General features: G+C 38.7%; 2 protein-coding genes across 3 annotated transcripts in view; both read left to right on the forward strand.

Moving 5' to 3' along the window:
* The first annotated feature begins 1,262 nt into the window (after nucleotides 1–1,262).
* sh3bgrl3 (SH3 domain binding glutamate-rich protein like 3) lies at nucleotides 1,263–5,509 on the forward strand. The gene is made up of 3 exons (XM_014970575.2): nucleotides 1,263–1,411; nucleotides 3,712–3,879; nucleotides 4,029–5,509. Exons 1-3 carry the CDS (start codon nucleotides 1,367–1,369, stop codon nucleotides 4,092–4,094), a joined length of 279 nt encoding a protein of 92 aa, XP_014826061.1. The 5' UTR covers nucleotides 1,263–1,366; the 3' UTR covers nucleotides 4,095–5,509.
* Nucleotides 5,510–6,257: 748 nt separating this feature from the next.
* trappc9 (trafficking protein particle complex subunit 9) overlaps nucleotides 6,258–23,203 on the forward strand; it is a 217,169-nt gene continuing 200,223 nt past the window's right edge. The window contains exons 1-9 of one of the 2 annotated variants that reach the window (XM_088010081.1): nucleotides 6,258–6,349; nucleotides 7,001–7,602; nucleotides 13,134–13,279; nucleotides 14,287–14,412; nucleotides 15,498–15,524; nucleotides 16,405–16,526; nucleotides 18,879–19,004; nucleotides 20,282–20,498; nucleotides 22,840–22,983. In XM_088010081.1, coding sequence (XP_087866207.1) covers nucleotides 7,019–7,602; nucleotides 13,134–13,279; nucleotides 14,287–14,412; nucleotides 15,498–15,524; nucleotides 16,405–16,526; nucleotides 18,879–19,004; nucleotides 20,282–20,498; nucleotides 22,840–22,983 — 1,492 coding nt within the window. In that variant the 5' untranslated portion in view covers nucleotides 6,258–6,349; nucleotides 7,001–7,018. The remainder of the gene's footprint in view (nucleotides 6,350–7,000; nucleotides 7,603–13,133; nucleotides 13,280–14,286; nucleotides 14,413–15,497; nucleotides 15,525–16,404; nucleotides 16,527–18,878; nucleotides 19,005–20,281; nucleotides 20,499–22,839; nucleotides 22,984–23,203) is intronic. The other variant, XM_088010082.1, reaches the window with a different exon arrangement.

Below are 23,203 nucleotides of genomic sequence, written 5' to 3' on the forward strand. Positions count from 1 at the left end.
ATATTACTACACTGGACATAGCATTGTCTTATTGCTCTCCATGTGTTTTGCATTGTTAAAGGTAGACCTGAAGCAATGTATTTATTGAAAAAGGTAGTCAGATTTTGCCGTCTATAGTAATTGTCTTTCTGTTTGCTGGCATGACCCGACCCATACAGGCTAGGCTCTGCTATTCACTTAAATTCCTGAATCAGCTGAATTACAGGAATATTGGACTCTATCCCAAATTCTTCCCTTGTAACTCACAGTGGGAGTCAGACTGCCTGCCTCACCTCTGATCATTACATTTCATTTCAGCTCAGTAAATGAATGAGGCAAAAAAAAAAAAAAAAAAATCTGCAAAACATTAAACCAAGAAAGCACTTCACAGATATTTGTCATTGTGTTGATGCGGTGCCTGAAACACTTATGTGTGCAATTACAGTTCAAATGTCTGGAAAAGGTCAGGCTGGGGGGTTCATTGGGCAGGATCATGTTTACTCGTAAATTTCACGCTGAATTGTTGAGCAATTTTAAGCCTCACTTGGTTTTTGATTCGTTTAATCTGTTTCCAGAGGAAGGTTCGGCTGTTGCTGAGAGCTGTTCTTCTAAAAGTTCACATTGTAAGAATGCTTGGAAAAAGTTATGTAGTAGATAGGAGGTGGATTATGATGCTAAACTTGGTATGCATTAATTTATGATATTCACCTACATCACATGAACCTAATATTTTAACCTTCCATATTGCACAATGTTTAGTGGCAAAATTAAATTAAATTCATATATTCATGAATATATGAATATTTACTTAAATGAGAACATAAATATTTGAATTCAATAACTAATTAACCAATTAATTAATTAATCAATTAATTTAATATGTCTTAGTTGAACATATATTTAATTTCTAAACAAAAAGTATGTACAAAAATTTTCCTCCTGTAAAATCTGATGGCTGTATACAGTAAGATATTATGGACGAATATATATATATATAAAGCTGAGTATATATAACCTCAGTATGGTATTCCTGTAAATACTGATTCTGAGCCTTATCTATCAACGATTGAAATTAATAAATACTAAATAATTATTTTAACATATAATTACATAAAATTTCAATTAATGGAAATTGCAACTATTTAATTTTCCAGTACTAAATGACAGGAATGTTAAATTATTTACACAATTATTATTTTCTAATAACATTTAGTAATACTTGTTATACTGTCTTTTTTTTTGGCCCTAATTGAACCATTATTTTGAAAGAGGTCGTGGCATTGCTGTAATCCGGTTTGAGCTATCCCCGTTCAGCTTGACGCGAGCGAGTGTAAGCTATTTGCAAGCAGCGGACGCACAAAGAAAGTGTCACTCAGAACCTGCAGCGATGACCGTCAAAGTGTACTATACCACCGTTACCGCCTCGCGGACGGTAAGTCAGACACACTGAAATTTTACCCGTTTACCGCTGAATGTGAGTATTGAGCTCTGATGGGAGCTGCTAACAATGGTTCAGTCTAACGGACACACCCAGCACCCTATCTGTAATAGCTTCCTCCTGACTAACAGTGCAGCGGGCCTATGCGCTTAAACGCTTTTTGCATCATTCATTTAATGTCAGCTTTATGTATCGTATCGGCACTCTTATTGTTCCTTAACACCTAATTATAATGGCAATACGAGCGGCAGGTGTCTTTATTTTTCTACCTGAATTCATGAGCTTGGTTGGGCTGTTTGTTTCTCCCCCAACAAATTAGCAAGCAGTATTTGCTCACTATTCACCACAAAACTTTGTTCAAACAGTGGTTGTGAAACACGGTCATTCAGTTTCGCGTGACTTGACAAAATAACTGACGCGCGAGCACATGTATCCGTGTCCCGCACGCTGATAGTTCTGCACCAAACCTCATTCAAAAAATAGTCACTTTAAGTTCCCTGTCTAGCTCAACTTGACTGTAACACGATTCTGTCCAAATAATGTGTACTTATAAATTATGACACGTGAAACACGCTGAGCAGCATTAAGCAGTAAGAACTGCCGATTACATAAAAAGCAAAAATACTATCAATATGTATGTTCCAGCTAGTTAAAGCTAGTGTAGTTGGTCATAAAATCATTCACTTGGCACTTCCTGTAAATTTACGGTAGCCGAATTAGGCTGCAGTTTTTGTTGCTATATATATATATAAATTCTTTCATTTGTGTTGGCACTAAGTGTGTTCGACATGTCAATAATTTAAATTGCTAAGACCTGTATCTGCAAATAAAATAGGTCATGATGATGTGAAAACAGCTTGCCTTAATTTAGCCAAACAACAATCAATAATTATTACACTTCACACTGACAAGTTTTAATAAGACTGCTGAGCAGGGGTGTGTCCAGGAAGTTTTTAAAGGGGGCTAAATGGGGACCAGTGATGATCTTGGGGTGTTGCACCAAAATAAAACCCATAAGTAGGCTGTAATAAACTTTATTAAAAGTGTGTGACTCACAACATGGCTGTCACACTGACATAAACATAAATGCATAAAAAGCAAATATAAAAATCTGACCTATTGAAGCTATGTCTTTTCTCAAATGTTGTGCTCAAACGTTTTGTCAAACACTGCATACAGCTACAGTCTTCAGCCAGACGTTTCTTCAGAATAGTTGCAAGACTGACTGCTAGTGGAGATGCTTCCTACTTACAGCATCACTTTCCACAACAACTCTTTGAGGATCCTTGGATCATAGAAATTTCCCTTTGGCATAAATAAAGTATAATTGAATTAAAATGCTTTGTGTTGGTAACATCTGTAATTTCTGGATGTCGGCTTTCATTCCTTGCCAGTCGTCACTGTTAATGACGAGAGATTTGTGCGATTAAATTAGTCGTCATTAAACATTACTGCTATAATCTTTTCACATGCAGCAGCAACTTTGAAAAATGAAAAAACACTGTACAGCTTTCAAACTGTCTTCCATCTGGTATGTATTAGGAGCTCATTACTCTTTAACCCTGTCCTGTGCTTTAAGGCATCTATCCAACCGTCCTGTTTCTGGAAGTTGTTCCTTTTTCTATACCACTATAATATCCAGAACCTTAAAAAAAATTGTAGTTTGCTGAGCTAATAACAATTTAGATTTACTCATTAGCCAGAGCAGATTTTTTTTCTGGAACTTCCTGGATAAAGTGACAAATAGTTCTGCTTCTCTCTTCCCCACCATCCCCCGGAATGAGGATGTAACTTTTAATAAAACGCATAGCAGCTTGACCTTTTTTGCAGTTTGTTCCGCTTTTTGAGGTGTGGTCACATTTTCGAACATCCAACTTCCTTAGTGTCCCAGAGTGACAGCAGACTGTTCATAGAGGAACCAAACAAACAATGTTTGAAAATTGTTGAAAGTGCTTTTAGTTGAGACTGTTCCCTGAAGCTTGTTATTAGATAGAAGAGAGAAACATCTCGGTTCACTTTGATATTTAAATGCTTGTTTCAGAATTGAAAATTGGCAAAATGGTTAGTTTACCCTGGTTTTGTTGACAACGTTCTAGACATTAAGGGTGAAAAAGTTGCAGCTTTTTCAGCCAGATCGGTATTGTTTACATCACTTTTACTGTTTGTTTGAACCGATGACCTGTGAACTGCATCGTATTTGAAGTCTCCATCCTTCCTTACTGAAGGCGGGTGGGTACCAGATGGTGCTGCGTGGCGGTGCTTCTGACTAAAGCTCATGTTTTTTTGTTTTCCAGGTCAAGTCTCAACAAGCGGAGGTCATCCGGGTCCTGGAAAGTAAAAGCATCCTGTACGAGCTCATCGACATTTCCGTGGGTGGCGAACTCCGGGACGAAATGAGAAGCAAAGCAGGGGACCCCACTGCGGCCCCTCCCCAGTTCTTCAATGAAGACCAGTACTGTGGGGTGAGGAAAGCACACATCAGTATAAAAACCTGTACATGATACATATACCTGTATCTCTGGCAGTTGCCTCAGGCTTTAAACATGGCCAGTGTTTTACTGTTCATGTTTCTGATTTGCCTTTTTGAGATCCTTTCTTCTCTCCTCCACAGAACTACGAGATGTTTTCAGAGGCAGTGGAAGCCGATACAGTGGAACAGTTTCTGAAACTGGCATGAGGACAGTGGGACGTCGACCCGCTCTGTCCTTCTAAACCTCCATCACCCCTAACCACTTCCCCTTCCTCCCCACATCATGTTGGAGGACCTCCAGTACGTCACTGTCCACCACTAATGCCGTCTGCCCACTTTTTATGCCATAACGAAGAATGCCAAATATCTCCAATCCAACCAATCAGAAGTCACACATTCCCCCTTAACTGCAAAGTTGGTCTTAATCCAATTTCCTTTTTTGTTGTTTTCAGATTTTTATATATGTTAGACTACTATTATGAAGGAACTCCAAACCCTGAAGGAATCAGTGTGCAGTAATCGGGTAGACTAATGAATCCAATCCACTGGATGACAACAATCAAATGAGAAACTATCTATTCCATCTGTAATTAAAACACAATCATGTTTGCACTCAGAAGTCTTTGTAAGTACTGAAGCTTAGATGGTTAGAAGTGAAAGGACTACAAGGTATTATAAGAATAATGATTTTGATTCGTTAAGAATTGATGGAGTCAATTTAGCTTGAAGTCCAATACTAATCCATCAAGACAAATATGGAATTTGCAGCATTCTTAAGTCTGTATAATTACAAGTACTCCTTTTGTACTTTTAAAGATGTACCAGTTTTTGGACCAATCATCTTCACCCACATCCATGTTAATACATCATACTCGTAAGACAGACCATTGACTAACGCAACTCCTCAACCAACCAAAAACGGTAAATCACCGTTTTTCTGACTCGGTTTCTTAACCAGATCCAAAGGTTCGACTTTTAAAGGACGGCCTCTGGTTTGACATCTCAAATGTTTGCTTAAAGTTTGCATCTGGCTTTCTCTCTTAGTGCCAATAAACCAGTTCTCTAACGCGGATCATGTCTGCAGTGTTAGCATTGACTTGCCCTCTTCTCCTTCTATCTGTCACCTTCCTGGTTTCTGTAGGTGCTGCATATTACTGACTGGGCAAAAGATGCCAATCAATAACAAGAAGGGAGTATTTTATGCTGAAGGTTTACATTTTGGTTATCATAACTCAGTCTTATCAAACTTTGGGAACATTTACCACATTCCATTGGTGGTGTTGCATTCATTCCATGAATCACTTGGTTGAAATAAAAAAAGCATGTTTTGCAGGATTTCTTCAAGATGTTTGCACCCCCTGCCTTCATTGCATCTGTTATGCTGTCCCTTGTGATTTCCTCTCACAATGATTGTGTATTGTTTTGTAGATGTTTGACTGTTATTGATGTATACTCACTATGAATGATTCTTTAGACATTCCATTCTGAGCTCCTGCGTTGCTTTTTGGACCAATTCCTCTTGGCCAAAACGAAAAAAATGAAGAAAATACGGACTTAAAAGCGGTTGTCTTCCAAGAAGATTGTGAGAAGTGATTTATGCATTAAAATAAGAGTTAAATCAATCTGTTTGGATTGTTTGATTATATGGGATTTTGATTTATTTAAATGTGCAGTTTTGGTTGGATGTTTCTAACTGAAAGGAGAATTCTACATCTGATTTTCATTTTTAATCGGCTTGTAAGGGAAAACTTTTGAAGTTTTACTGTTTTCATTCAGTGGTTATATAACATTACACCAAAAAACTGGATCCAAATGTAAACTTTGTACTATTTCAAATCTTGATAACTCTGAAGGAAATCATCAAAACCTATTGTGTATTCAAGGATATTGGCTTTAAGATTAAAAATGCATTATGAAATAATTTCTGAGAACAAATACAACTAAGTATAGAACACAGTTTCATCTCAAACGAGAACATAAAATCTAATTCAGCTCAAAAGGTGAAACTTTTGAATCCAACTGATCCTAGACTTTTACATACACTCCTAAAAAGTCGTTATTTGCATATTCTGATATGCAAACAACAACAAGGCAATTCAAAGTGTTTTACACTAAAAAAAGCAAAGTAACAAATGAAACGTGCAATAGGCATTACATTTGATCAAATCAATTGTTTTAAAACGAACAGAACTCAGACCGTATTTTTTACACATATCCCACAAAAGAAGCATCAGCCATCTTCCTGGTGTCCATTGTCCCTTTTTGATATAATGAATTTATGCCCGATATACACACAAAAAGAAAAAAGAAATGTAAAACCCTTTGTGCCACTGACAAAACCTTCGACCGTGTTTGAGGCTTTTAGTCTGAAAATATTCCCGGATGTTTCGCTACTGCTTCACCGGATGTTAGTAAACCGTGGCTAGAAGACGGAAGCTGTAAAATTTTGACAAACAGCTGAGGTAATATCAGTTAATAAATAATATTACTAATTTAAAGCGATGCATGTGGCCAGATTTATATTCGCATACATGTCCTGCTTTTCTTTCTTCCGTATTGTTGCTTTTTAACAGCGGTTTGCGGCGTCTGCTTTTATTAAGCAGCTAAGCTAAGCTAGTTGAGTCTTGTAATTGGTACCAGAATATTACTGAATGGATGCTGTTTGCTGACATAATACAAAAGCTTACAAAATGACATCCTGTGCCTGGTTATTATTTTTAATCGCCCTTGGCCGGCGCAGTATGTTTCCAGGTGTCACTTTTAGTAGTCACGTTACCTTTTTAAACAGAAAAAGACAGCAGCAGGTGTATAATCAGGGAGTTTCATAGGGAACTCTGGGATTTCTTCCCTTGTGCGATGCGCAGCTTCTGGTTCAGCAAACCTGCATAGGACTCTTTCATTACTTTTAAAGACTCTGAACTTTAGCTCATAACTCTGACACTTGTCAAATCTAAACTAGACTAAAAACATATAATTAAAACAGTTGTAATTTGAGAAACCACAAAAAAAGATATAAGGAAGGAGAATGATCTTTACAAACCGAGTTCATGCCATGTTAAGAGTGATTAAGGTTTAGGTTGTTTAAAACGAATGAGCTTTGTTGTTCCTCCCAGGTGAAACTCAATCTGACGATGAGCGTCCCAGACTACATGCAGTGTGCCGAGGACCACCAGACGGTGCTGGTGGTGGTCCAGCCGGTGGGCATCGTGCCCGAGGACCAGTTCTTCAAGATCTACAAGCGCATCGCCAGCGTGAGCCAGGTGAACATCCGCGACTCCCAGCGGCTCCTCTACATTCGCTACCGCCACCACTACCTGCCCGAGAACAACGAGTGGGGCGACTTCCAGACGCATCGCAAAGTGGTGGGCCTCATCTGCATCACCACGTGCAACTCGGCCAAGGACTGGCCGCAGACCGCCGAGCGCTTCCACGGCCAGAAGGAGGTGTACAGCTCCACCCTGTACGACTCGCGCCTGCTGGTGTTCGGCCTGCAGGGGGAGATCGCCGAGCAGCAGCGCACCGACGTGGCCTTCTATCCGGGCTTCGAGGAGTGCTCCGACGTGGAGCGGAGGGTCGAGGACTTTGTGGAGTCCATATTTATCGTCCTGGAGTCCAAGCGGCTGGACCGGGCCACAGATAAGTCCGGTGACAAGATCCAGCTGCTCTGCGTGCCTTTTGAAAAGAAGGATTTTGTGGGTTTGGACACAGACAGCAGGTGAGCGTTTCTCTCCAGAATCCTGATTTCTCAGCATTTCATGGAACTTTCACCTAGGGGTGTCCCGATGCGATATTTATATCAAATATAAAAAAAGAGTATTGGATTATGTGGGCCTCCATTTAAAATTTCCCATATAAGCACCGCTATAGCAGCACTCCGCTCCATAATTCTCCTCCGGCATTTAGTCCGACCCAACATGGGGCTTTATAGTTAAAGGCCTGTCATAAGTTTTACTAGATGATAAATTACCCCAGAAGTTATTGTGATACACAATAATATTGTTTGAGACCATTTTCAAGTAATATTATGGTAATGGCATAATAATGCAAGAGCACATTTTCAAAGATCAATAAACGTTAAATTCAAATGAACATTTTATACTGGAACTGGAAGACATTTAAAACGTCCAAAAATAATTAAACAAAACAACAGAAACAACAAATAAAATGAATTATAAACAAACAAAATTGTCCTGCAAAAAAGAGCTAGTTGATGAGCCTTTTCTAACATTCCACACTGCAAAATTGAGTAATAAAATCGTTTATGATTTGTATTGGCTCAATCTCTGTATTGGCCAATATTCAAAGCTGCGATATCAATATCGTATTGGAAGTGGAAAATTGTATCAGGACACCCCAACTTTCAGCTGGATGTCTGTTGTCTGTGTTTTATGTCGGCCTCATATTTTCAAAAATCCTCAGGCATCTTTGCTCATTTTTTCTAAAAATTTACATCTTTTTTGTTTGTTTTTTCTACATTTGTTTTTGTTTGATTTATCCTGCTTTACTCTTCTGTTTTCTTTTCTTCCATACTGTCCCGTGAGTTTATTGTTGGGTGTGAAAAGGTGAGATCTTAGACTCCATAGGTGAATCACTTTCCCCACAGATGTTAGCTCTGCTGAGGCATGGGCCGGTATGAGGTCTAAGGGCGCCATGGACTTATGTAAGAAATCCAGCAATTTTATGTTACTTATGCAAAAATATGATCCGAAATGCAGTTCCTATGAAATTTATTCACCTCCTTGGATGCTTTACTCCTTTTACTGCTTTTACAAAACAACCATGATCAACAAAAGTTTGGCTATTTTGAGTTAAAAATAATAATAATAATAATAATAATAATAGTAATAATAATAATAATAATACAAACCCTTTAATATCAAAGTGAAAACCAATTTTATTGCAGTCATTCCACTCATTGTGACACCACTAGCACCATTTGACTGACCTAATTCAACTGACCTGTTGAATTAGGTCAGTCACTTATTTTATGTTACATATTTTCATTCAGTTATCATTACTTTATAGAAATCTGCTTTTACTTTGACATAAAAGGTTTTTCTTTGTAATTTGTTTTGGCAAAAACACCTAATTTTGTTGATCATGATTGATATGTAAAGCAACTGAGGAGGTGAATAGCTTTTCTAGGAGCTGTGTAGATCACAATCTAGATATTTTTGCTAGTAGAGCAAAATGTGCACCACAAAGTGCTTCTAAAATAATACATCTTGTTCGTTATCACAGTTATAAAACTGCTATTAAACATTTTATATATTGTTATTTTGACATGATACATGAACTAAAGCTATCAAATTGTCAACCTCTATATTTTTTCAGGCGATTGTATGCATGTACACCTGTTTGGTTTTGCAGTGTAGTCGTCTCCTGTTAAGCTAGCTGATTAGCACGGCGCAGCAACAGGTGAGGGAGTGTCAGTACTTCATCATTGTATGATCCATACAGCCAGAAAAAACTCCAGTCACTTACACAGTTTCCCTAGAAATGGTATGGTGAACATTTTATTTATTTATTTAATTTTTGAAAGTTGAATTGTCAACTTTTGAAAACTGGTCCATGCCTTGAACCGGTCCATGCCTGGCACTACCCTGAAGATGTTTTCTCCCTGCTCCTCCCTGACTCCTGACCAAACGTAGCTCTTTTATTCATGCGCAGCATCTTGCAAAAATGAGTACACACAGAAGATGTGACACTTTGACACAACATAAAGCAGTCAGCATACGGCTTGCATGGACAGCCTAATATATGTCCAAATTGCTGGCAACAAAAGTGAGTGCACCTCTAAGTGAAAATGGCCAAAACTTTCCCAAAGTGTCAATATTTTGTGTGGCTGCCATTATTTTCCGCTGCAGCTCCCCACAGCCCCAAACCATGATACTCCCACCGCTGTGCTTGACTGTAGGCAAGATGCTCCTTCCACCTGCTGCTACACACACTCGACACCATCTGAACCAAACAAGTTATAACACCTTTATTGGTTCTGAATAAGCTAAATGTCAGAGGAAAAAAAAAAGTGATTAAGAAGAAACAAACAAAAATGACCTACTAATAATTAACCCAAAACATTCATATCCATTTCGAAAAGAAGATTAAAGCTTATTAAATCCCACCCCAATTGTCTCATGGTAATATGTCTCACATTATGCATATTTTTACATCAAAGTTTTACTTTGTGTCACAATTTCTACTCTTTCCAAAGTGCATCTATACGATTTATTTATTGGCATGTATAATAATAGGACATACTCTGCTTGTCTTCAGCAAGCTGTCCATCTTTAGAAGGAACTTTGGACATTTTCACTTAGTTCTGCAGAGTTCTTCTGCACTATGAGGCCATTTTGATAAAAAAACAAAACAATAAAATACTACAGGGTTTTCTAATTAATTAGTCTGGTAATTAGAAAGAGCTGCACCTGTGCTGATGAAGGGAACACACTCAAATGGAGTTAGCTGATGGCTTTTTGCCATTATGTTAACTTTTCAAGCTTGCACAGCTCTTTGAAATGAATAAAATGCATCACATAAGTTTGTAATCTAAACTGATGTCAGCAAAAAAAAAAAAAAAAAAAAGCTGCATTATTTGTGTCACTGCCAACTGGGCCTGTCGCGATAAACGATAAATCAATTAATATTAATCGCACCATAAATTAAGCCTATCGACCTCATTTTAATTATCGGCTTTATCGTCTCTTCCTGCTGTTTTTTCTTTCTGTTGATGACACTGAATGAAAAAGGCTCAACTCCGGTGCTCTTCACTGACCCTCCCTTCCTATTTCCTTAGTGTAATGCCCTGCGCACACTAAAAGATTTGTCGGCTCATTTTCAAAACCTGACAGACCACCATTAGCCGACAGAAATCCTAGGTATAACGGTTCGATCGGGTTCGTCGTGCCGTGTGGTTTCCAGCCACATGGGCACAAAATAACTACAAGTCCAGTTAACTAATTTTAAAACCAGGCATTAATCAATGCTTTACTAGAATCTACCTGCAATGCATGTGGCTAGAGTCCGCGTAAAGTCCTGACTGAATGAAAATCATTATAACCTATTTATGTCACGTTAACGAAGAACAGCTGAAAAGTTACCGGGTTTATCAACTGCGGTAGCAATTTGGCTTCAACTCCTCCCCTTGTCATTTCTATATTCTTTGCACGAAATATTGTTTCCACATATCATCTCCAATGTCCGCTGGATTTTGGGTTGCTCCGTGTCAGCTGTTTGTGATTCCCCTATGTAATTTCCCCTCAGAAAGCATGGAGAGAATCTGCGCTTTCTGATTGGCTACCTGTCACATTCAGCATTAAGCTCCCAGTCGGGGAAAAACCCTGATTTAGATCGGAACGGCCATGACGATCTACATCTACAGGATGATCGGTTACGAAATCACCAGCGACAACCTTAGATCGGCCAACGTCCTAAGATTATCGTAAGGGGAAAATAGTGGCAAAAAATCGTGTAGTGTGAACGACTGCGTTAGGGAGTCGGATGTGCCCATCTTCTCTATTTAAATCTAGTGATTACTGAATGGCAATATAGTATACAGATTTCATAATCTGCACTCTTTTGGTTGAATGCAGTATTTATTTCCACTTTGCCTTTATGTTAAGTTTTTATTAAAGTACGTTTTTTGTTAATGGAGACTGAGAGTCCATTTTCTTTTTGTTTTTGGTTGTTTTAGTTTATCAGTTCCAGTGTTATGTGTTCTTTTGAAAATAAAATGTATGTATCTGTGGCAGGAAATCGCATGCATTATTACGTAATTTCCATTAAATCAGTGTCAAAAGGTCTTGAAACAATATTATCGTTTATCGCAATAATTTTTTAGACAATTAATCACTCAGCAAAATTTGTTATCGTGACAGGCCTACTGCCAACGCTTTTTCCTAAAGCAGTGTTCTGGCTGCGCTCCATGTGGAAACACCATCAGGCCCAAGACAAAAAAAAGTCTTATTTTATTTTTGGTAAGATCAAAAAGTTTTTGAAAACGTCTTTGACCTCAAATGGTCAGAGCGTGACAATTACTGGCATCTAGTGGCTATGTTAAAAATAGCTGTAATTTTAGAGGCTATCCTCCTTCTATCTACTAGTAAATTTCTATAATCTGTATATTTTATAATCAGCTTGAACAAAGTTGAATATGTATTTGTAAACAAACAGGCTTTTTACTTTCTCCTGCGAGGTTTATACTATGACTTTTACCTAAAAACAAACTTTGCTCCATCAAAATTTTTTTCATTCATTTATGAAGCTTTCCTAAATGCACGCAGGGTTTTCAAAGAGAGATTTTAAAAAGAAATTTTTTTTCTAAAATAATTGAAAACTGGATGTCTTTCTTTGAATGAAGCATACCTGTAAAATCTTTTAACATTTTTGAGTCTAAGATTATTTACATGCCCCTTTCCACCAAAAAAATCAGACTACTGTATTTGGTTAGCTAAAATATTATGGCTTAGTTTATTGTTGAGAAGGAAAAAGAATGTTCTTTGGTCCACTAGTCCTTTTGACCCACGTGACAAAAGTTTTGGAGAGCCGTGGTCTAGCTCATAGTTTATCCTGCTCACATTGTTCCTGTCTGATGAGGATGTTCTAGTTGGTGAAACTGCATTTGAATGAGTGGATCTCTACATGTGTAAACCTGTAACTGCACTGACCTCTGAAAATGTAAACTCATGATCTAATAATAACTTGTCACCATTTAATTTCACTTTTAAAACACATGTATTGTTTTAATTATCCAGCTGGGCCTGTTTGAAATTGAAAGCTTTTTGTTTGGAGTCTGTGCTGTAGCACTCCTGCTTCTCTACTATGCATTTCCTCTTAAGCTCTTGGCCACCTGCTGAGCCACTTCATTTTCTTCCATTGACCTTCCTGGTGTTTGTGAAGAGCTTACACATCCCATCCTGCATAATTTCATACATATTTTATGAAAGTAGTTCCATTTCCCTTGTGTCCTGGTGAAGCTACTCCCTTTTTCCTCCCTCCAACAAAAACCGACGAGTCACAGAATACCTCATGCCTTGTCTTGTCACCCAGATCACACTTTAGCTGACAGACGAGACCCCTGTCCTGTCTCCAACCAACTCATTTTACCTATACAAACTCAGAGTATCGTTTCTAGAGTAACCGGGAGCCAAAAGAAGTACTTTTGTTAAAGATGTCAATGCACCTTGTTCTTCTGGCAGTGGTTCCAAAAATGTTTTCCCTCCTCATTCCTGTCACTTCGCTCCCCAGGCATTACAAGAAGCGTTGCCAGGGGCGGATGAGGAAGCATGTTGGGGACCTGTGCCTGCAGGCGGGGATGCTGCAGGATGCGCTGGTCCACTACCACATGGCTGTGGAGCTGCTCAGGGGAGTCAACGATTTCCTCTGGCTTGGTGGTAAGCATCAGCCTAAACATTTTATTTTATTTATTTAGTTTTTGTTATAGTTATATTTACAGAGTGTCCTCACATTCTAAGAAAGTCTTAAAATATCTTATATTTATAAAATAGTAATTTGGCTTTAAACATATTAATTACAGGTCTTGCATTTTGCTGGGGCAGGACTATCTAATCTTGTTTATTCAGTTTTTTGACAGGGAACTTTTCTGTCAGACTAAAGCTGCTAAAATACCCATGCTTGCTAGCAAGGATATTTTAGGGTACATTTAACTAGCTTCCTTTTTCTCCTTTTTCCTAATGTATTTCCACCAAAATGTTATGTAAAAAAATAAAACGCAGGCTGCTTGAAAAGGAAACTAGCTAGCCTTTTGCGTCCATCGTGACAAAGTGCACTTTCATCGATTTTATTCTGGATGAAGTTTGTTTTCCCCACCAGCTCGCTTCTGTTACCCACTCATATAAGGCTTCTTGCATTCTGTGCAAAAAAAGCCCAACACTTAAGCTTGTTGCTAAAGGGGGGCTAAAGTTATAGAGAGTAATATGCAGCATGAGAAACCAAATCTGCTGCCAAGAGCCACAAACACACACCAGAAATGTCCATTTTTGCTGTGTTTGATTGTAGGACACCAGACCAGCTGTCCAGTCTTAAATTGGAGTTATTTATTTTTTTAAAATGAGCATTAGCCTGCAAAAATGTGACATTGTACCTGGTTGACTTAGTTGCATTTGTCAAACCCATGAAATATATCCATATATTTTGACCCATGCCATCTTTTAAAGGAAATTCAGTGTCAGATAATCTTTAACTTACTACAGATTTTCTTATAATGGTTTGGTGTCCAAAGCATGCCATTTTTGGACACCAACATGCTCTTCACATACAGTGGCTTGCAAAAGTACTCGTACTCCTCAGATGTTTTTTTAATTTTCATACTTTGTCACTTTACAACCAAAAATCCGATTGTCAGATCCCAGAATCTGTGCACCTGTGGTTTTGTTTCCAGCTGCGTTGGAAGGCTTATGTTCAGCCTCTGTCATCTTCCACTACCCGGGAGGCACAGCAGGAAAGATGGCCGCACGCAAGCCCAGCATCTCCCAGCCGGCCGACGCGGGCAAACGCCACAGACCAGGTAACCACTGGGCTGCAAACAGGAAACGGAAACGGCGGCTCTCCTGAGTGACTCAGAGAAACAGAATGGATCTGCTGGCTGGCCAAGCTTTGCTCAGCTGAACTGCTTGGTTTCACTTTAAGCTTTCTTAAATGCTGAAATGTGTGTATTTTCTCCTGCTGATTGCTAATTGAAACTTTAACAATGTTGTGCCATCTTCCCCTTTTAATTAACTTGCTATTAACTCTGCTATCTTTAATGCTAATCATGTACATATTTTAAGCAAAAGTAAGAAGTTACAGGAAAAAAACCGATATTGAACTGAGTATTTTTCTTCATTCACAGTTATATCAGAATAATATTGTGTATCAGCTCGCTGTTGAGTTTAAGTTTATTTGTACACAGGATTTCTATGCGGTATGAAATTTTAAATTTGACCTCAGTGTTTTCCAGGTCTGGATTGGTGTAGAAAAAGAAATTGGATAAAAATATGTTTCCAGAGTTCCACTGTCTAAATCTATCCATCGGTCATTTGTTTGTTTGTTCCCTCCTTCATTTATTCTTTCCATTCTTTCTTTTTGTTTGTACTTCCTTCATTTCTTCCTTTGTTCATTTCTTCCTTCATTTGTTCGTAGTTTGCTTTCACTGTTTCTGTTCCCCCCTTTATTCTTTAATTTGTTTTTTCCAGTTCTTTCTGTTCCTTCGTTCATTTGTTCAGTCCTTTCTTTGTTCTTTTATTCTGTCTGTTCTTTCCCCAGCTTTTCTGGAATTTTCCATTGTAGTTATGACTTGCATAGTTTTAAAAATATGTTTTATTTTTTTTCAGCACAATGTGCCAACTCATTAAAATAGTTGACCATCAAAGAGAGTAAAATTCAGTAAAATTTGCAACTCATATTCAAGAAATTTTAGACCGAACAAGTTAACGTGAGGACAGAATCGTCTCCTTTGAGTTTACCTTAAACTATGATATTAAAACATTATGAATACGGTGCAGCTAGCATGCTGCAGCAGCAGCAGGCATGAAACAGGATGTGGCTGCTAACTCCGCTAACGCTCCGCCTTGTGTCATGGAGTGAATCTGCATTCTCTCTCTCTGTCTGTAGGGGCTCAGGAGGTTCTCATTGACCCAGGTATGGACTGACTGTTTAACCACTGTAGCTCCTCTAGACACTGTAGTCCTTCGGTTTGCACGCGCTCACATGCTTTTTGTTTTCAGCAGCTCTGGTGTTTTAGTTAATATTCAGTTTCACTTCATTGCTTCTTTGTATTCTGCATCACAGTTCTGAGTGTATTTTAAGCAGACACTATTAATTATTTTCATATTTTACATTCTTCTTTGACTAAAAAAAAAAAAGAAAACCCTGCAAATTTCTTACATTTAAACATCATTTTTCTGAAATCTTTAGGTTACACAACTCTTTTAAACACCCAGAGTTGATGGTTCAACACCTGTGGTGCATACTCTAAGTGTCTTTTTAAACATTGCTTAATGTTGAGGTTAAAAATATTGGTGTGGTGCGACATAGCAATGCCACACGGTTGCTATGGACACAACTTCTGTCTGAACTCTTGAGTGTTGCAATCTAGTCGTCTTACTTTATTCACTTTAATTTAACTGGATGTTTTTTTTGACAAACATTAGCCGTCTTCTAAAAGGCACCGTTAGTCTTACATTCTTTCCTTTTTTATTTAGAGTTGGGATTGGTTTAGATTTCGTGGTAAATCTTGATTTTAAATGGTTTCAAAGCTGGTTCTGGTCACCTTATTCTGTAGATTGTATTGTATGTGTGTGGTGGGGTGGGTCTTAATTTTACTGGGGTAGGTTTTTTTGTTTTTGTTTTTGCAGTCGTTTAATTGGTTTTAATATGTGGGCTATGCATGCCACTCTAGCAGTTGTGCTCTCAGTTCTCCTCTTTGCTTTCATTGTTTTCTCCTTGGTGTTAATGCAGCAGATAAACTGAGATTCTAAACTTTTTTTCTTTGAATAATTTATCGCGTCTCGTTTTGCAGGTGCCCTGACGGCCAACGGCATCAGCGCCGACACCAGCACAGAGATCGGACGAGCAAAGAACTGCCTGAGTCCGGAGGACATCATCGAGAAATACAAAGAGGCCATCTCTTACTACGGGAAGGTACATAAAACACACACCTAGTGTTTTATTGACAGATTAACGCAAACCTTTCAAATAAGAAAATGCAATAAAAACAGTGTCTAGATTTGCAGAGACTACAGCTTTGACTTCAGTGAAAATTGTTTTGTAGAGTTTCTACACAAGCGGACTGAAAACAAAAACATCCTGCTGTTCAGATTTTTATTTGTAGAAAAATGTTGAAAATATGTCATTTGATGTCATTTTTCTTCCAAAGGAAAATTGGTCATTACCTTGTGTTGCTTTATCACATAAAAACTCCTGAAAATGCCTTGAAGTTTGTGCTCATAATGTAAAATATGAAATGTTTAAATTAGAGGTAATCAAATGCTACTATGAAATGAATATTGTATAGAGCTGCAAAAGAGATAAATGAATATGAACTAGTGAAATGTTTCCTTTTGAGCTCCAAATAAATGAAAGGAAAAATTTATTATTAATTCTATTTTCAGATTTTAGAACAGAATGAATCATAAATTTAACAAAGGAAAGAAAAAACATGAATTTTGCTGAATAAGTTCAGCTGAGTGAGCTCTTCCCTTAAATAAGACTTGAAAAACTGGAGACCTTTTGTTGTTATTATATGCAAATATTGAATAAAACATACATAATCACATGCATCTTATAACATTTATATTTAAATAAAATTGTTCTTATTTGGTTTCATAAGAGCCACAGTTAACCCCTGGTTATAGTGATATTAAGAATTTTGGAAAGAATATCTTCTATTATTAGCATAAAAATGAGTTTTCTGTGTTCTTATGAAAACTCAGCCTCTGCAGAATTAATTTTAAGATCCCAGGTTTGTTATAATCTAGGCTTTGATATAAAACTCTCAGTGATCCCTCATTATGTGGATAAATTTCCTTGATACCTGTCTGTATTCATCCTTCTCAGTAGGGGGCAGTATTGGATGATGTATATTTGCATTAGCAGACGTGGACAGATTTTGTCTGGCTCAGGCCGAATGAGACAGATAGATGTGACTTTCTATGAACCATTAGAGCTTGTAAACCGAAGCTTTCATGCTGATAACCCTTTAAAGCAGTGCTTTGTGTCTACAAACCATATATATTATTACTAATAATTTTAATGAAGTTGCTCCCAACTTGCTGGAAGTGAGTTACATTTCATAAGCAGTTGTTAGTCTTATAATTATTTTTCATTCCTTTTTGTGTTGATCTGGTCTGCCTTCATCCCGTCTACCTGTGTCTAATTCCTTCTGGTTTAAATTACGCTTCAACACGTAGACATTGAATTTCAATAGAAGAGACGGTGAGGATGTAAGTGGAAGAAAGCCATGGGACTGAGATAAACTGCTGCTGTTTTTTTCTCCCAACACATTGAAACTGAAATCCCTGAGAGGTGATTGACAGCAACCGCTTACATCTCTCTGTTCTGCCATGTTGACCAAGAGCGGACGAGTTTGATCGCCTGGTAAAATGACAAGTTTTAGGGACTTGCAAAATCAGACCATAACAAATAAATTGAAAGACTTTCCCTGCCTTCGAGGAGACGTATACCCTTAATAATCCACCTCAAAAACGAATGTGAGGAAAAATGTTGTAAGCAAAAAGCTGCTATGGCCTGGTAGTGATAAATTCAGTCTCAGAATTCAGTCCTAAGTTCAGATTTACCATCAGTGATCCAGATGTCTTAGTAGGAGTTCCCTTAAATTTGCACTTCAGTCATTTTGACTAAAGAGTGCTTTTAGAGCTTTCAGCAGTTACAAGGAATCAAAATGATGGTATTTTATAAAAATATATATGGAAGCCCATTTCTGCCATGAAATGGTTTCCATTTCTGTAATTTTGAGTGTTACGATTATAATTCTGAGATTCATAATTTATGAGTTAAAGTCATAATTTTGATAGAGAAAGTCATAATTATAAGATTTAAAATCATTATTATGAGATACCAGAATAGTATGTTAGCTCTTCTTAGCTTTGTGAATACATGGTGAATTATGGTAACAGAGCAGAAGTTGACCATTTCAGACGAAAAGGCAAATTTATGACTTTGAATCTTATAATAATGGGTGTGAAAGTCAATATTGTGACTTTCTATCTCATAATTAGGGCTTTAAATCTCATAATTACAACTTTATGTCTCATAATTATGACTTCCTGTTAGGCTTTATTGTTTTCTTTCAAATTGCCTTCCATAAGTATCAGTCAGGAAAATGGTGAGAAAAATTCCTCAGTATATAATGCTGTGGAATACTGCTTTTTGAATGATACGTGTAGCACCCACTGCGTGTTAAGGACAAAACAATAAATTCTGGTGATTTCTTTTGTAGCAGCACTAAGCATGTCCTCCTTTAATGCCCCACAGTACAAGAACGCAGGTGTGATCGAGCTGGAGGCCTGCGTTAAAGCCGTCAGGGTGCTGGCCATCCAGAAGAGAGCCAGGGAGGCCTCAGAGTTCCTGCAGAACGCAGTCTACATCAACCTGGGACAGGTATGATCACTGACTGGGAACACACAGCATGGTAAACCCGACTGGTTCTGGTGGGTTGTCCACAACAGCAGCAGTGAGCCAACTCCTGCGAGAAAACCCATTCTGCCCTGCATTATGTAACTTATTATGTACCTTGATTCACTGATTATCTAAATGGCTGGATTGTTGAGGATAATTTAGGATGTTTTCACACCTGACAGTGGACTCGGATTGACTGGGGGCCAAAGTTGTAACATTTGTTTCATCTTCAGTTGGTATGGTTCTCTTTAACACTACATTGTGTCAAACGAATATTTGGTAGACCACAGTTCGTTTTTTCTGGTCCACTTCAGAGTTCGATTGCCCTGCTTACTCTACTTTAATTGCACTCTTGTTGTTTGCTTTGAAAGTTCGGTTTGTTTGGGGAGGTGTGAATGCTTAATCAAACTCTGATGTGGACAAAAACCTAAACCTTGATCTCTGTTCAGTTCAGGGGAATTCTGTTGCAGTGCAAATGCAATTGTGAACGCCAACCGGACCGGAGACCGCTCCAAAAGCTGGAAGTGGACTGCAATTCAGGGCAATCCAGGTTAATGCAACCAAAACAAATGTTTGCATTTAGCAGGAGAAATCGCTGGTGGTCTTTTACCAAAGACTGAAGAGAAAACCTCCACCCATTAAAATCTGATGCTCCGATTTTTGTTTACATTTTGTGAAAAAGGAAGTTGCTCTCAGGTCTTCTTCACAGGTTTTTGTGTTGTTTCCTTCAGTGATTCTTGGTGCAGCACCACCACACGCGAGGAAGTGAACAGGTTTTTTGAAGGGTTTGCTTTGTTTGTTTTTCTCTTCTTCTTTTCCCTGTTTTTATCCATCTAACAAAAGATAAAAAGATAAACGTCCAAAACAAAGGCTCGGAAAAATCCAAATACCCATTAGTCCACTGGTGGCAGCAAAGCAGAGTCCAGCTTTGCTGGGTCCGGGTTAACTTTTTGTCTGTGCGCCTGCTCCATCTGACAGACATTCATCCACTCCTCAAGTGACAAGTTGACTTAATGAGTTCTTCCCAGCTGCGGCGGTGTCAGCATAGAGTTTCCAGAATGAAGTTTAACTCTTCTACACTCCCAAGAAAAGTTAAACCATCTATAGAGGGCAGGGAATCAACGGTCTGGATTGTTTAAACCTGAGTTTCTTCAAATAGAATGACGCTTCAGTGCTCTCTGCCTCCACCATGACTCAAATGATGGCATAAGGGTGTAGCTTGCAGCTGCTAAATGGTAATTATCTCCATATAATTGCAGCTGTCGGAGGAGGAGAAGATCCAGCGCTACAGCATCCTGTCCGAGCTCTACGAGCTCATCGGCTTCCACCGCAAGTCGGCTTTCTTCAAGCGTGTGGCAGCCATGCAGTGCGTGGCACCCACCATCTCCGAGCCAGGCTGGAGGGCCTGCTACAAGCTGCTGCTGGAGACTCTGCCTGGATACAGCCTGTCGCTTGACCCCAAGGACTTCAGCAAAGGTAAGGGGGCAGAGGTCATAAACGATGACTTCAGAAGCCTCGTTTCGTGAGGTGTTCTCCTGCAGTGTGCCGTGCGTTCCGGCCCCTTCTTCACTCTGAGAGAGGCACAGCTGAGATCCACTGTCAGCGTTTGGAGGGCTCTTGGTGTTAAGGCCTTTGTGATGCAGCTTCAGGACTCTACAGACTCTTGACCCCGGCTCATTGCAGTCAAACCGTTGAAAGCATTAGCTATAAAAGACGGAACTCGCATTGAAAAGAGGCACTCAAACATTCGCATCTTATCAAGAGAGAACCGTCTGAGCGAGATTTCTCTTTCTGATGCACTTTGAATCTTTGACCTTGTTTGCTTTATGAGTGGGGAATGGAATCTGAGGGAAAATATTGGAGTTCATTCTGAAAAATGAAAAAATATATAATATTGGGCATTCGCAAAAGATTCCGATAGCCTTTTACTCATGCTGTCCTTTCATGTTGTAATACACTTCCTCCTGAGAAATCAACAAGAATCTTTCCCTTGACGCTAAAAGAAAATAATTGAGACCGATTTTCACTGCAGAAAACATTCACACGCTTAAAAGCAAACAGGCTCCAGTGCTTTTATGGGGATTTTGAAAAGGATGAAGATGTTGAAGTGAGGAAAAAATGTAGCAGTATAAATAGGCAAGTACAGAAATCCATCAGCTTGTATAAACCTTCCATTCAGTTTTTTCATCATGTCATCACCTGAAAAATAGAAGTTTACTTTTTTTATTCTAACAATTATTTTTGCATTAGTCTGTTGATTAACTGTTTACTTGGATAAAAAAAAAACCCCAGCACATTGTGCACATTTTTCATTCAACCACTTACGGTTTTTATACAATATTAGAACTACATTAAAAATACAAATAAACAAATAATTAAATTCCATTTTTGAAATGAGAAAATGAACATTTTATTGCATAAAATGCAATCACAGCATTCCTTTAATGATCTCTGCAGCTAAATAAATGTTTCTAACATCAACATGTGGAACGCTCAGTCCTTAACATCAGTACAGTGCAGTATTCTGTTTATTCATTTATTTTTATTAACCAGTTAATAAATGGACAGCAAAAGGTGTTTAATATGAGATTTTTTTTGAATCAAGTGAAGTTAAAACTGCCACTTGAGGAGTAATGATAGAACATATTTAAAGACAAAGATGTTTTTAATCTCAAAGAAGAATTATTTCAATAATCGATTCATGTCCATGAGTCCTATGAATCATTTCAGCTCTGTTCTAGAGGAGTAACGTGTTGGCTGGTTGTCTCTGTGCAGCAGATCAGAAGCAGCCTGAGGACTCAGTAGCGTTTGACTGAGGTTTGCATGACAGTGCAGCCACTAGGCTGTGGCAGCACAGTCATTATCTTGGCAGTGTGTTAATTGGATTTCCAGACGTCTCCCGTTCAGGGCTGGAAATGCAGCAAATCAAGCTGTTTTTTTGTGTTTGAGCGAGAGCGACAGCCTTCGAAAAGCCAGCATCCCGTGGATTACTGTGCTGGATAAACACTGGTTCTGGCAGATAGGTAGAAGTCAGCTATTTTTAGCCTGCCGAGTGGGTGCAGTTTCTCACTATAATGGGGGGGAAAAATGCTTATAAAGGAACTACATGTGCAGTTTGTTCAGATAGTAAAGAAGTCAGAGAGAATAACAACCGTGGGGATAAAAGTGCTGATAATGGCAGAGCAGCAGAAGTATGATTTGATGTTATTTGAAATGGTGTTTAAGCTGAGGAAATATTTATGGCTTTGTCAAATGTCCTCCCTCCCCTCTCTGTACCCTCTGGCCTTCCCACCACATCTTTTCCTCTGGTTTTTCTTTCTTTCCTTTTCTGTGAGTCAGCAGTCAGCAAAACGGAGCAGGGCGTCTTTTAGAGGGTCCGGGGGCATTGTTGATGTCAGGTTAGAAAGATAAAGGGCTTCAGAACCAGCTGAGTTAATAACATACTTAATCTGTTTGGTAGAGATGTGATATGGAATATATGTATATATATTTGTAATTGACAAACGCAGTGCTTACCTTGAACTTCCTCACGTTCGTTGCAAATAGGAAACATGCTGATGTCAGAAGATGCTAATTATCTGCCAAAGATTTGAGAAGAATCAAATGCAATGCTCCCGTTCTCCTCCAGGGCTGGGAAATACCAGAACCAAAGCAGGACATTCTAGGCAAACCAGCTAGAGTTCAGTTAAAGAGGACTAGATGAGGCTAGTGTGAATGCACCCTAAAACACAGAGTCAAATAAATAGTTCATTAAAGAGTGTCGGTAATGATCTTTGGCAGCCCTGTGAGTGTATTCCTCTCTCTCTCTCTGTCCCAGGCACCCACAGAGGCTGGGCAGCCGTACAGATGCGCTTGCTGCATGAGCTGGTGTACGCCTCCCGCCGCATGGGCAACCCGGGCCTGTCTGTGCGCCACCTGTCCTTCCTGTTGCAGACCATGCTGGACTTCCTGTCTGATCAAGGTCAGTAAACGGCAAAGCACAGTGTGATATTTCAGAATCTCCAGTCCTCTGAGGTTCTTCCAGCTTCATGCCCAACCTTCAAAGGAAACAATTCTAGCTGATTGTGGCGATTGGCGTATGGCAGCTTACTTAATGCTGAGCAATGGTCGCCAAAGCTTGTGTTTACTTGGCTTGCAGAGGTTTGTACTGTGCATACAGATATGTTTTTTTTGTTGTTTTT

This window comes from Poecilia mexicana, unplaced genomic scaffold (assembly GCF_051168715.1).
Source record: "Poecilia mexicana isolate PSO_F unplaced genomic scaffold, ASM5116871v1 scaffold_11, whole genome shotgun sequence".
NCBI classification, from domain to species: Eukaryota; Metazoa; Chordata; class Actinopteri; order Cyprinodontiformes; family Poeciliidae; genus Poecilia; species Poecilia mexicana.